Source organism: Mauremys mutica, chromosome 9 (genome assembly GCF_020497125.1).
Source record: "Mauremys mutica isolate MM-2020 ecotype Southern chromosome 9, ASM2049712v1, whole genome shotgun sequence".
Lineage (NCBI taxonomy): Eukaryota > Metazoa > Chordata > Testudines > Geoemydidae > Mauremys > Mauremys mutica.
In genome coordinates this window covers 41,925,925-41,940,388 of record NC_059080.1, presented here as the reverse complement: position 1 = coordinate 41,940,388, position 14,464 = coordinate 41,925,925, and the positions used below count along the sequence as shown (strand labels likewise).

Below are 14,464 nucleotides of genomic sequence, written 5' to 3'. Positions count from 1 at the left end.
GAGCTTGGTATTTGGGTGAGCATTGGACCTAGAATGCTCCTGCTCTGAAGCTGTGCAAACCGTTCCCAGTAATAGCAGAAAGGACACTACAGGAAATGCTACCTAGCTCAGTGGAAGTGTTTCTGTGTGTGTGCCCAGCAGTATCATAGGTCTCTAAAGACAGCAGGTATTGCTGCTAGCATAGATTATCTCCTTACCCTTAAGACAGCAGGTCTTTCCCTTAGTTCGCTACAGGGTCACCTGGCGACAATCAGCATGTGTCACCCACCAGTGGGAGGGCTACTTGTCTTTGTTCACCCAGCCACGTCTAGATTCTTAAGAGTTTTACTTAGAACTTTTCCACTGATGAAGCCAGCCCCTCATTGGGATCTTAAATTAGTATTTTCTACACTCACTAAGCCACCTTTGTGTTGGCTTAGCTATGTGTTCAATGTTTTACCTGTCAACCAAGGCCACCTTCTTTGCTGCCATCATCTTGTCCAGGGTAGGTCAACATGGAACCATAATGACCGATCCATTATACACTATATTCCATAAACACCAAAGTCTCACTGTGACTACACACAAAATTGAAGCTGAAGGCAGCTTTGGAGTTTGACATAATCAGACTATCCACTTACTTGTATTCACCCAAAGACCCATGCTTCTGTTGAGAAGAGACATCATTCCCTTGATGTAAGACAAATGTTGGCATTTTAGCTGCAGAGGACAAAACAGATCAGAAAGTCACCTAGGCTGGCTATTGTCACAGCTGAACGAGTCAGAGGACAAGCTGTTTCTTCCCAGGTAATCTGTAAGTGGATCTCTGGTTGTATCCTACTTTATGAGCTGGCACATCCTCCTCCTATGACGTATGGGCTTACTCTATGAAAGCACAAGCATCCTCAGTAGCATCACTTCAAGAGATACCCCTGCCTGATTGACATTTGCAGGGCTGCTACATGGAGCTCCATCCACGCATTCATGAGACATTACACCTTGGTCCAAGCCTATTTCGCTGACGCATCTTTTGGAACAGTAGTTCTACAAGCAGCCATACCACTTACATCCTTGCACCCTCCTCCTCTCTGCATACTGGCTGTCAGTCATCCAGAGTACAATACACGTAGGGACCAACACTCGAAGAAGAAAGGAAAGTTATTTACCCTTTGTATAACTGGAGTTCTTCAGGATCCCTCTCTGTATTCCACTACCACTCAACTTCCCCTCTGCTTCAGATTGTGTCTATTCGTGGTAGAGAAGGAACTGGAGAGGCTGTCGCTCTGCACCACCCCTGTTCCTAATGCCCTTGGTGCAGAGCAAGAGGAGTGCGGGAGTGCACAGGCGTGAACCTATGGACAGTACTTGCAAGTATTCTCTGGTCTCAGGTGCATGGAGTGCTTTTGTACCCACAGTGGAATACGGATAGGGACCACATGCTTGAAAGAACTCCAGTTACAAAGGGTAAATAACTTCCTTTTCCTAAGTGTTGATATTAACTATTTCATTACCTGTCATTTTATCAGAAACATCCAGCTAATGTGCTGCCCATTATGGTTAGATGCCATGCAGTTTGGGGGAGAAGTAGGGTGTCTGGTTCCTCTTAAGGGTTTGTGAGCTGGATCTGGGAGCTGAACTCTTTAAAAGCATCAGGTAACCTCTGCCCCTACCAACAAGAGGCCGGGATAGAAGAGAAAGATTACCTACCCAGAGTTAGAGCTTCAGACACCTCCTGGGTGCTGAAACCCAAACTGCCCTCCTTGGTACCAAAACCCTAGCAGCCCATCTCCGCTGCCCCAACATCTGCATTGTCAGTATGAACCCATGTCACACTAAAAGCTTGGGCATGGTGTAAAATAAATGGAAAAATGTGTATTGAATTTAAGCAAAGCCAAATTAGGCAAGCAAAACTGAGCCATGTATCGAGCTGCTGCAGAAATGCAGCCCTGGGAAAAACATGGCAGGATAAAGCAGAAGAAAGTAAAACTCATCTACCAGAGTCAGCCATCAGTTGTGCCAGGAACAACTACAAGTGGCCAGCATCCAGGCTACCTTCCCAGCTTAGGGACTGGCTTTTGTGGGTTGCCCGACAATCTTCTGCAAAGAAACAAGAACTGATTCTCTAACCTTGGCGCAGCACATGAAATGCTGCCACCTTGTGGCCAGAGGAGAACACATGCAGCCCATCATTCAGAAGAGCAGAATTAGCTGACATTTAGGCAGGTTGAAGTGAAGCCCACCACCCTGAATGGAACAAATTGAACACACAAATATCCTCTAACTTGCTACATTTGTTTTATCCACCTACATCCAAGACCTCATGGGCCCCACCACAAGCTGGACCTAAATTCTACAGCCTAATTCCAGGACTTTGCAGTCTTCTAGTGGTTACTGTTAAAAAAAAAAAGTGAGGTTGTAATGAGTTAAATGTGAACACGAATAATGCACTCGGGCCCCCGTGTTGTTTTTGATATTGCATCCAGTTTGTTTTACGCTGTCCCCACACACCAAGGAGTTTTGTATTGATAAAGCAATACTTATCATGGGATAGAGTTGGGGCTTTGATACCTGGGGAGACATAGGCACAGTTTGAAGCTGAGAGACAAGAAGTGTGACTGGAGGTTTCTCTTCCAAAATCATCAGCAGTGCAGTAATTAACAACAAAGATATTTAAGTTATCATGTTTAGGGTTTCGATTTAAAGTCCTGTTGAGTTGAATGATGCAGTTCTTCCTCTGCAGTTCCAGGCTGGCATCAGACTCAGGAAGAGCACACTGCACTGCCTACACTTTGGTCACATTTTCAGGTTTTCTTTGCAATCTTTATTTTAAAATTATATTCTTCATGTAAAATGTCCACACCATTCTGTCAGTGAACCTCAGTCTTGGCCCACAGCTCTCTTGCTGTTCCATCCTGGGCTCCCTCCACACAGCTGTGTCAATGCACCTGCAGCCCTGCCTCTCTCCAGCAGAGACTGCCTAAATGGGCAGGTAGGCATCTAGCTCATTTTCATCTGGGATGGAAAAGATTTGAGGCAGCTAAGACATGAGTGCAGTCTAATGCTGTGCTGCCAAGAGCACCCTCTGTTATCATTGCACAGATTGGGGGTGGAGGAGAATCACTAGTGAATTTATCTTTGGTGCAGTATATGGATCCATCACATTAAGTATCCATGTCAATTTCCTTTGTGCTGTATTCCTGTCAGCAAACAGTGAAGCACTGGGTTGTAACAATCACTTGATTCTGAGCTGGAAATTGTAATATCTTCCCTGCACAACTTCTGTTCTTGCTTCTGGGGGAAGGTAGTGGGTCATGTTGCACCTGCAGAATGTGTGTTTGGGGTGTGTAGGATAGAAAAATTTTCCTAGGTGTGCATGAGAAAGCGAAACATTTCCAATTTTCTGATAGAAAATGGCTTTGACAACATTTCTCATAGCTCTAGTTGTGAGTCTCTCCCTCTTTAGTTAAACTAATGCCCCAAATTACTTGTGTGCTGTACCACATCTACTCACATATTCTTCTCTTTTGTCCTTCCCTTCCTCCCTATGTTTTTCTGTTTACTCACCTGTCATGTATGGTGTAAATCCTAGAATGTGAGCACTCTGCTCCAGGGCCTGTCTTTGCGTCATTTGTTTGTGTGCCACCTAACAGAATGGGGCCCTGTTTGTGGTGCCTAAGCACAATTGCAGTAGGAATAATAAATAGTAACACTCTTCCTTATTCTCTCCCATTTCAGACTTTGACCCTGCACTTGGAATGATGACGGGAATCCCACCTATCAACCCCATGATGCCTGGCTTGGGGATAGTTCCACCACCTAATCCTCCAGATATGCCAGCAGTGAAGGAGATTATTCACTGCAAAAGCTGCACCCTTTTCCCACCCAACCCAAGTAAGACTCTGCTAATGTTCTGGCCCATCACCTCTGTAAGTTGGAGCATAAGAATGAATGTCTTTCATTCCTCTTTCTAAATAAGAAGCCAGAAACCACAAGAAAGTGTGATTCATTTAGAACATGTGAGAGCCTGTTCCCTGTACAACCCACCAGCACAGTTTGCGGAGGATGTGCATTTTAAAGGGTCCCTTGACTATAAAGCAAGTTATAAGGCAATAGCACAGATTGGTCCTAACACCTTGTCACTGGATGTTTATCATTTCACAGGCTCTTGACAAGCAGAAGGAATTAGAGCTTTTTCAGTAATAAGCCTGGGAATTGGTAGCAATCCACGTGTACTCCTGCCCTTTGAATGTTCTGGGTCTAAACTCTATGGTGTGGTTTTCTGCACACATAATTGTGTCACAAAGATGGGAAGATTCTGGAGTAATGGTATAGAAAGGCAGCTTTTATCTTAGACAGTTGCTGGTGGGAGGCTGAAGAGAGAGTGCTGGTTGATCCATGTTTCAGTTCTGTAGAGAACTCTGCAGGGGTGGGCTGGGAGTATGAATGGACTGGTGGAGCCAAGCTTGGTATAGCACATGCAAGATAAATGCATATAACAGTCTGTACAAATCAATAAGAATCACAGATGGGAACCAATGGAAACCCCAAGACAGGAAGACTAATACACAGAGAAGCAGATGACCAGGAGTCTGAAAACCAAATCTATCAGGCTGGAGGGGAGCCCAGGTCCGCCCATGCCTCTGGGTACCAGCTCAGGGCCCTCGAGCTGGATAAGCAGGATCAGGGTTCATCGACTCTGACAGTGCCCTGAGCTTCTTCCTACCTTCCCCTGGGTCTCTGCAGGCTCTCCAGCCTGTCAGGCAGTTCATCGCCACCTGGGCTGTTGTCTGTGGGCAGCTCTTTACTAGCTTGCTGGCAGGAGTTCCTTTCTCCAGCCTGCTCACTCCTCTGGTAGCCACCCTGCCCCTCTGCTTCCCAGCTCTTTTATCCTCCCACCTGCTGTCAGGCTTCCAATCAGCAGTGGCTGGCAGTGCCTGTATTAACCCTTTGGTCGCTGGGCCAGCGTGGGATACACACACCCCATGACCGTCCCTGAAAGCAGGTGTGGGGTGCTGCTCTTCAGATTGCACGGAGGGGAGGGCTCAGGACGGAATCAATCAGGCAGGGGCATTAGCAGTGAGTTACAGAATGGCCAGCAGGGGAGATGTGCAAGTTTCCTGGCTTGCTTTGATTGTCTTCAGGACACCAGCCTCTCCTCAGCACATGTAGACAGTGCTGGCTCTTGGGAGGAGTGCTGGGCCCTGTATGGATAGCACCTGATGTGCTCTAGAACAGTGGTCCCCAACCTTTTTGTGGCCAGTAGCACATTCATGTTTTCAGAAGAGTGAGGTGGGCGCCAACAATTTTTCAAGGCTTATTTTGTATTTGTACATTAATACAAAAAACATCATATGTAATATTACATAATATATGAATCCAGAGAGAAGAGAGAAGCCGCGAGGACAGAGAACACCGGTGCCTGCAGCCTTGGAGTTCTCTGTCCCCAGCAGGCGTGGGGCCCTGGCTTCTTTCCCCTGCTAGGCACTAGGCGGGCCCCACACCTGCCTGGGACCGAGAACACCGGCGCCCACAGCTTGCAGCCCCGGAGTTCTCTATCCCTGGCAGGAGCGGGTCCGCGGCTTCTCTACCCTGCTGGGCACTAGGCGGGCCCTGTACCTGCCGGGAACAGAGAACACCGCGCCCGCAGCCTGAGTTCTCTGTCCTCGTCAGGCGTGGGACCGTGGCTTCTCTCTCCTGCTGGGCACTAGGCGGGTGCCCATAAATGCCCCGGCGGGCGCCATGGCACCCGCAGGCACCGCGTTGGGGACCACTGCTCTAGGGGGATACTATTCTTCCAGTTAGAGGTGCATGTGAATGCTGTGGGCAGAGCTAGTACCCCCTGTGCTGGGAGGTCTTGGTCTCCATTCCCCCGGCTCTCCGCTTTGATCAGGTTCATGAGGAACATGGATTGTGGCTCCAGTAGAGGGCTGTCAGGGTGAGGCATGGGCTCAGATCCCTCCCTCCAATGTCCTCTCCCCCTTCTCTTCCTCTGCAAGGGCAGGATACCAGTTGTCTCTGGGGTCCTGGCTGGTTTGGCTAACTACTTAGAGCTGGGGTCTGGCAAGTGTGCAATTGTGTAGATGTTTCTGTGTGAGCAAAATAGACAATACAGCTTGTCACACATTCAGCCCCCACAGACACAGGCGTTCAGTTTCATGGATATTAGTCACAGGGCTGAATATCTGCATCACCCTGTTCCCAGTGCAAGGCATTTGGCATCTGAATCATAATCAGGATGGGGAAGAGGATTTACAGCTAGCAGTGGTCTGCCTTTCTGCTGTGGAGCTGAAGATCTGGACATATGGGGAGCTGCTAGGCACCAGGGCAGCATCAGGAGAAACAATTACACGTTTACAGCCAGAGAAACAGCCAGTCAGGCCTCCTCCCGGCTAGAGAGCGGGCTCATGAGTGAGGTGTCCGCACCCAGCCTGCAGTTCTGCTCTCTCATGGGAAGGAACTTTTCCTCACTTCTGCCCTTGAGCACCCTTTTACAATGACTGCAAGGTCAACTGTCTTCTTCACTACTCAGGGGACCTCTTCCAAGCCTCCTTCAGAACCCACCCTATCAGGCATCTCTGCCCACAGTTCAGTAAGTGGCCTACATGTGCCCCAGAGCAGGAGGCATCACTCCTCAGTCACCTGGGTTAGTATCGTTACCTTTTGCTGAGGAACATTTGCCTTCTTATTCTAGACTCACCTGGCCTAGAAACACCACCAGAAGCAGAAGCTTACATGCTGAGAGCAGCTGTCATTCTCAGCTTCTGAGTGTCAGCTAGCAGCTTTTCATAATCCTGGGTTAGGCATGGAAATCAAATATAAAGAAATATTTTTTCTACATAATACAAAATTAGACTGTGGAACTCATTGCCGCAGGTTGTTGGTGAGGCCAAAAATTTAGCAAGCTTCAAAGAGAAATTGGACATTTATATGGATAACACAACTAGCCAGAGCTATCATAGTTAATGTTAAAAAGAGAATTGGAAGGGAGATAAAATCTCATGTTTAAAACAATCCACGGGGAGATTATCCCACATCTGCCTACTGTGAGGTTCTTGCACCTTCCTCTGAAGCAGCTGGTGCTGCCACTGTCAGAGACAGGATACTAGACTAGATGGACCTCAGGACTGACCCTATCCAGCAGTTCCTATGAAATATAAGTGCAGCACTGAAAAAAACATTGGCTGCAGAAGTGATGCTTACAGAAGAGAAGGGTCAGAAAGGCATGCACATTTCATAAGACCATAGCAAGCTATAAAGTCCTGTGTATGCTCCATTGGGCAGTTTACTAAGGATGTCATGGCACTCTCAGGTATTAAGGACAGGGTAGTGCAGTGTCAAACTGGGGTCGCCGCTTGTGCAGGGAAAGCCCCTGGCGGGCCGGGCCGGTTTGTTTACCTGCCTTGTCCGTAGGTCCGGCTGATTGTGGCTCCCACTGGCCGCGGTTCGCTGCTCCAGGCTAATGGGGGCTGCTGGAAGCAGCGCGGGCCAAGGGACTTACTGGCTGCCGCTTCCAGCAGCCCCCATTGGCCTGCAGCGACAAACCGTGGCCAGTGGAAGCCGCGATGGGCCGGACCTGCGGATGAGGCAGGTAAACAAACTGGCCTGGCCCGCCAGGGGCTTTCCCTATACAAGCGGCGACCCCAGTTTGAGAAACACTGGGGTAGTGGCTGTATGAATTGACTGGAGCAGGATGTTCCCCACATAATGTGCTGCATGGAAGAAGGCGCTGAGATGTTGGTGGGGAGATGAAGCCAGCATGGCTGGGGATCTCTGGAGCATGACTGTGCTTCTGATCTGCTCGTTCCTGTGGGTGTTCCTCTACTGTGTATGTGAGATACTGAGCCAGCACAGCCTCCCAGACCTCCCAGACCGGGGACTCCCCAGCTGCCCAGGTCAGAAGGAACAGGGTCAGACACTGGTGCCTTCCGTTGCCTGTCAGTCTGGTTTTTGTAGTTTGGCTGGATTTCTCCTGTGACCAGAGAGTGCAATGGATATTGATTCTGTTGTGGAAAATGGATTTGATGTCTCAGTGATTTCAGGTTTTGTATCTATTTCAAGATGTTCTTTTAGTCTTCTCGCTTCAGCGGGATTCTTTGTATTCACATGTAAGGGATATGTCATCTTTTCTGGTTTGTTGTTCTAGTGTCAAGATTTTGAAATAATAAATTAAAGAAAAGCAAAGTAAAAAGCATGTAATGAGTATCTTCTTTCTTTACTAACATTGCTGTAGGGACTACTGTGCATCTGCCCTACTGTCCAGGGCTGAGGCGCAGCCTTTGGCGGTGTTCATTGCAGTTGGTTTTGTGTTATCAGTACCCCTGAAGTCCAGCGCTCTCCAGAGTGACGTGCCTCACATTGACTAGGGAAATGCTTATTAACACTGGGGAATCCATTCATGGCTCTAAAAGTCCAGGATATATCAGCAAGTGAACAAGTTCTGCTTGATAGGCCCTGGTGAATACCATAGATGCCAGTACTCGGCAAAGTGAGATATACTGGGATTAAGCACATGTTCAAAGAAAGTGATGGTTGGCTCTGAGGACTGATAGGTGGATATGTGGAGCACTTGGAGAGCAACCGTCTAACCTACAGTATTTTACCCCTTGCTATGTGCAGATCTTCCTCCTCCTGCAACAAGAGAGAGGCCCCCAGGGTGCAAGACGGTGTTTGTAGGTGGACTACCAGAAAACGGGACTGAGCAGATAATTGTGGAGGTTTTTGAGCAGTGTGGAGAGATCATAGCTATTCGGAAGAGTAAAAAGAACTTCTGCCACATCCGCTTTGCTGAGGAATTCATGGTGGACAAGGCGCTCTATCTCTCTGGTAGGCATGCCTTTGCTTCGAATGATGGTTTTGGAAACTGGGACAGAGAAATAGCTGTTTCTGTGTAGTTATATGTGACATGCTCTGTTTGTTATTGCTATCTGAAGAGGCGTTTCCTCTTGTTCCCTGTGGTTACTTCTTTCACTGCTGTGGGGTTTGACATCCTCATGCTGGTTTAAATATCTGAAAGTGCCTGCTGGTGTCTTGTTCCCCACAAAACTCTTCAAAGTATCAGGATGAAGTGAGGTATAGGCAGAAAATTCCTCCTGCAGTCCTGTGCATTAATGTCCCACTGGGTCTGTTCCAGCAGACTCCCCAAAAGATAAATAAGGGCCATTTAGAATCATAGAATATTAGGGTTGGAAGAGACCTCAGGAGGTCAGCTAGTCCAATCCGCTGCTCAAAGCAGGACCAACACCAACTAAATTTGAACATTTAAACAGTAACACTTCAACATTTCAGGTATTGGAGCCTTTAGACGGGGCCCTTAGGTTTCATCATCTTTCCAATAATACACAGAGCTCCAACAGCACAGAGCATTCCTCCTCCTCTGGAGCAGTGGTTCTTCTTCGAGTGCTGTCCCTGTGGGTTGTCCACTCTAGGTGACTGTGCGTCCCGGCGCTGTTGATCGGAGATTTTTGGTAGCAGTGCCTGGTTGGGGCGCATGCACTCAGATGGTATCTCCCGTCTAGTTGGAATCTTCCTGAGTGCGTGCGCCCCACATCCTCCTCAGTTCCTTCTCAACCGTCCTTGGCTGAAGATGGGACTCGGGGCAGTGCTGCCTTTTCTTCCCTGGTCTCTATAGGAAACAGTAACAAAGAACATAGAAATAATTATTAATTACTTCCCAGTTGTTTCCCTTCCTTTAGTATAGTTAGTTACTTAGTTTAAAAAAAAACCAAACCAAAACAAAAAAAAACCCCTCAGGCTTGTCTCCTGTTGAGACACTCTCCTCGGCCATCTCTAATTCATAATGCCAGGAGCTTCAGGATTCAAAAGATGCATCTCCTGTCAGGACTCCATGCCACTGTCAGATGGGCACTCACACTGTGTGAAGTGCCTTGGGGACACCCACATCCCCGCGAAATGTCTCCATTGCGCAAGTCTCAAGTCAAGAGCTCTTCGTGACAGGGATCTGCGGCTCAAAATCATCATGATGGAAAAATCCCTGCAGCCGCTGTCGGAGACGGGAAAGGTTAAACCCGCTCCCACACGCTCCCCAGCCAGATCGGAACCGGTGGGGAGCGTTGCTTGTGCTGGTGCGTTGCTTCACCCTCCCTGGAGCGGAGGCAAGAAGCACAACAGTCTCACAGAAGAGACTCTAACAAGGGTAGGGGGTCTCCCGCGAGATCCCTACCCTCTGTGCTGACAGCACCAAAGGCAGGTGCCTCAGCCTGTTCTAACGCCTCAGCCACGGCTCTGACAGAGCACAGAGGCAGGGACCCGACCTCCCGCACCAGGAAGGTCCTTGTGGATCCGGTCCCCTCAGCGCCGCAAACGGCCGCGGCACGGACACCTCGCTCTTTCTCGGCACCGCAAACGGCCACAGCACCGGCACCGCGCTCCTCCTTGGCACCGACAACAGCCGCGGTGCCGACAGCGCGCTCAGCCGCAACAGCGAAAATGGCCGTGGTGCCGACAGCGCGCTCAGTCTTGGCGCCGAAAACGGCCGTGGTCCCGACAGCGCTCTCTGCCTTATCAGCGAAAACAGCTGCGGTTCTGACAGCGCACTCAGCCTCGGCACCAAGAAGAATGTCGGCACCGAGCCAGTCTTCTACCCGTGCACCAGCAGCAGACCCCCCTGCAGGGCACCTTTAAGCAGAATGCAGCAATACTCTCATTCTCACTTTCTCCTACTAATGAGCTAGAGCAGAGAGAAGGTTCAGCCCAGCCCAGGGAGCAGGAGCAACAGTTTCTCACTCAAAGTGACCTTTCAGTGCCACCCAAGCCTCACTCTCCGCTCCTAGATACACAGGACTCATTTCTTGAACCGCCGCTCTCTCCACCTGAACTGGCTTTCACTGACGGTGAACTTGATTTACAGCAGCAAGCAGAGTTCTCCCCTCCTGCTTCTCCTCCACAGGTGCCTCTACCACCTCAGGTCATGGCTGAAGGTCAACAACCTCAGTTTCCCTACTTTGCCCCCCCGTGGGTGGCACCTGGGTTCTCCTACCCTATGCCTTGGCCTCAGTGGTACCCGTGGCAACATCCTCCTACCAGTCATCCTCCTCCTGTGCCTCAGTCTCCTGCTCCATCCACTTCTAGGGTGCCTGAGCCCCCTCCTGAGATTGGGAGCTACGCACCATATCCTGACTCACCGACCCCTAACTCTCCACTAGCCTCGGATGAAGCCCTCCTCCCTTCACCTCCACAGGCCATGGACGACTGCAAACAATTTCAAGAACTTTTTAGGAGAGTGGCACTCAGTCAAGATATCCCCTTAGAAGAGGTTCAGGAGATGCAACACAAACTCCTCAGAATCCTTCAACCGTCTGCGCCCTCAAAAATCGTGCTCCCTATAAACGAAGCAGTCATGGAGCCAGCTGACACTCTCTGGCAAACCCCAGCTTCTTTAGTACCAACTTGCAAGAAGGCTGAACGTAAATACTATGTTCCTGCAAAGGACGCAGACTTCCTATTTTCTCATCCACCACTGAACTCTCTTGTCATGGATGCAGTTGCACAGAGGACGAAACAGTCACAATATCGACCCACCCCGCAAGACAAGGACCTTAGGCGCCTTGATGTCCTGGGCCGCAAGGTTTATACATCCTCTACACTACAATTCAGAATTGCAAACTATTCTGCTCTCCTCGCCAGTTATGATTTTGATAATTACAATAAACTTTTCGAATTTGCCTCCTACATTCCAGAGGATAGAAGAGCAGACTTCAAATCAATCCTGACTGAGGGACAACTGATTTCCAGAATGGCCCTACAGGCATCTTTAGACACAGCGGACACAGCAGCCCGTACCACTGCAACTGCTGTGGTTATGTGCAGATCCTCATGGCTCTCCGCGTCCGGCATTCCTAAAGAACTCCAGACCAAAGTGGAGGATCTCCCCCTTGATAAGGACAAACTCTTCTCCAAAAAAACTGATGAACTCCTCCACACCATGAAAGATTCTAGAGCGACACTGCGCACCCTGGGCATTCACCCATCTCTTCCCAGGAGATGACGATACCAACCTCACCAAAGACCACGCACACATCAGTACTATCGTCCTCAACCCAGACCATATGACACAACTAGGAATCATACTAGACCCCCCAAGCGCAGACAAAATCAAAACCAAGCCACCACTTTCCGTCCATCGGGCAATAAACAACAGTTTTGAAACGTTGGTCGGGGGCCTGCACGACCACCCCTTGATTCCACCACTTAATTGCCCATTTGGCCACCGCCTCCAGAATTTCCAACATGCCTGGCAGCGGATTACACAGGACCGCTGGGTCCCCGAAATAGTTCAGGCCGGTTACTCCATCCCTTTTATATCCTACCCTCCTACCCTTCCCTGTCCCTCTTCAGGGACCCTTCTCACGAGCAATTACTTTGCACAGAAGTGGCACATCTTCTGCAACTAGGCGCAGTGAAACCTGTGCTGACGCAACACCAAGGGACAGGTTTCTACTCCCATTACTTTCTAACGCAGAAAAAGACTGGAGGATGGAGGCCTAAACTAGACCTATGCCGACTGAAAAAATTTGTGAGGATACAAAGATTCAAGATGGTCACACTGGGCACAATAATACCTGCATTGGATCAAGGGGACTGGTTCACAGCCCTCGACCTACAGGATGCTTAGTTTTATATATCAATTCATCCAGCTCACAGACGCGTCCTACGATTCACAATCAGTCACAACCATTTTCAATACAGAGTTCTTCCTTTTGGACTCTCCACAGCTCCAAGAGTCTTTTCCAAGACTCTAGCCGTGGTTGTGGCTCACCTCCGCAAACACAGGGTCACACTGTTCCCCTACCTGGACGATTGCCTCATCAAGGGCGACTCCTATGGCGAGACACTTCAAGCTACGTGTTTCGCCGTCTCCCTCTTTCACAGCCTAGGCCTCCAAATAAAAATCCAAAAATCCACCTTGACACCTACGCAACAGATCGAGTTCATCGGAGCTCATCTTGACTCAACCCAGAGCAGGGCCTCGCTCCCATACAACAGATTCCTCGCTATCACGCTCTCTACTCGTCCCAGGACGCAAGCAAGAATCTGCCTAAAGCTTCTTGGTCACATGGCAGCCACCACCTTCGTGGTTCAACACGCCAGGCTACACATGAGATGTCTCCAGGGCTGGCTCAACTCCAGTTTCAAACCCAACAGACACACCTTAGGGATGCTGCTAACTCCTCCTCCCAATGTTATAGCTTCCCTACAGTGGTGGACAAGTCCAGAAAACCTCTGCACAGGGGTTTCCTTCCAGCAACGGTCCCCAATGCTCATGCTCACCATGGACGCTTCCCTGATCGGTTGGGGAGCGCATCTAGGGGGACACAGGGCTCAAGGCTGGTGGTCTGCATCAGAGATGCATCTACACATAAATCTCTTAGAGCTCAGAGCAGTGAGGAGCGCATGCCTTCACTTTCTTCCCCTCATAAAGAACAAATATCTGCGGTTCTTAACAGACAACATGGCATGTATGTACTACATAAACAGACAAGGGGGAGCCTGATCACATTCCCTTTGCATGGAAGCCATTCGACTATGGAATTCGTGCATACGACATTGAATACAAATCATCGCTTCCTACCTACCAGGCTGCCACAACACTACTGCCGATGCACTCAGCAGGCACTTCTCGACAGAACACGAATGGGAACTGCACCCCGCAATACTCCAACAGCTCTTCTCCCGCTGGGGCACCCCGTCAATAGATCTCTTTGCCATGACCCAAAACCGAAAATGCCCCCTGTTTTGCTCCAGGGCGGGACTGCATCCCTAGGAGATGCATTCCTCATCCCATGGAACAACTACCTCCTGCACGCCTTCCCACCAATCCCTCTATTACACAGGGTTCTTCGGAAGATCGCGGACGACAAGGCCCAGGTCATCCTTATTGCCCCGGCTTGGCCAAGACAGACGTGGTATCCCTACCTTCTCCACATGTCCTCCTGTCACCCATGGGCTCTCCCCAACAGGCCAGACCTCCTTTACCAGGGCAACGGACGAGTTCTTCACCCCCAGCTCCAAAAGCTCCACCTCACAGCCTGGTTCCTTCATGGTTCCAAACCCATGAACTAGCCTGTTCCGAGCAAGTCCAGTATGTCCTCCTGCACAGTAGGAAAGACTCCACTCGTAAAACCTACCTGCAGAAGTGGAAGCGTTTCGCTCTCTGGTGCTCACATAATCACTTAGCACCCAATAACGTGACCCTCCCTAACATTCTAGACTACCTCCTGAAACTAAAACAGGACGGACTTTTGCTCAGCTCCATCAAAGTGCACCTGGCAGCGCTTACCACCTTCCATGACCTATTAGATGGGTACTCACTCTTTACCCACCCCACCATTAAACGCTTTCTCACGGGCCTGCAAAATCTCTACCCTGAAATTCACCCAACAGTGGCTACATGGAATCTTAACCTCGTTCTTCATGCTCTCATGAAACCTCCATTTGAGCCCTGGCTACTTCCTCTCATCTCCATATG

General features: G+C 49.5%; 1 protein-coding gene across 7 annotated transcripts in view; it reads left to right on the top strand.

Annotated features, from left to right (window-relative positions):
• ENOX2 (ecto-NOX disulfide-thiol exchanger 2) overlaps positions 1 to 14,464 on the top strand; it is a 142,371-nt gene that overhangs the window by 53,355 nt on the left and 74,552 nt on the right. For 6 of the 7 annotated variants that reach the window (XM_045029819.1, XM_045029818.1, XM_045029817.1 and 3 more), the window contains 2 exons: positions 3,715 to 3,870; positions 8,596 to 8,802. In XM_045029819.1, the coding sequence (XP_044885754.1) occupies positions 3,715 to 3,870; positions 8,596 to 8,802 (363 nt within the window). The remainder of the gene's footprint in view (positions 1 to 3,714; positions 3,871 to 8,595; positions 8,803 to 14,464) is intronic. The other variant, XM_045029821.1, reaches the window with a different exon arrangement.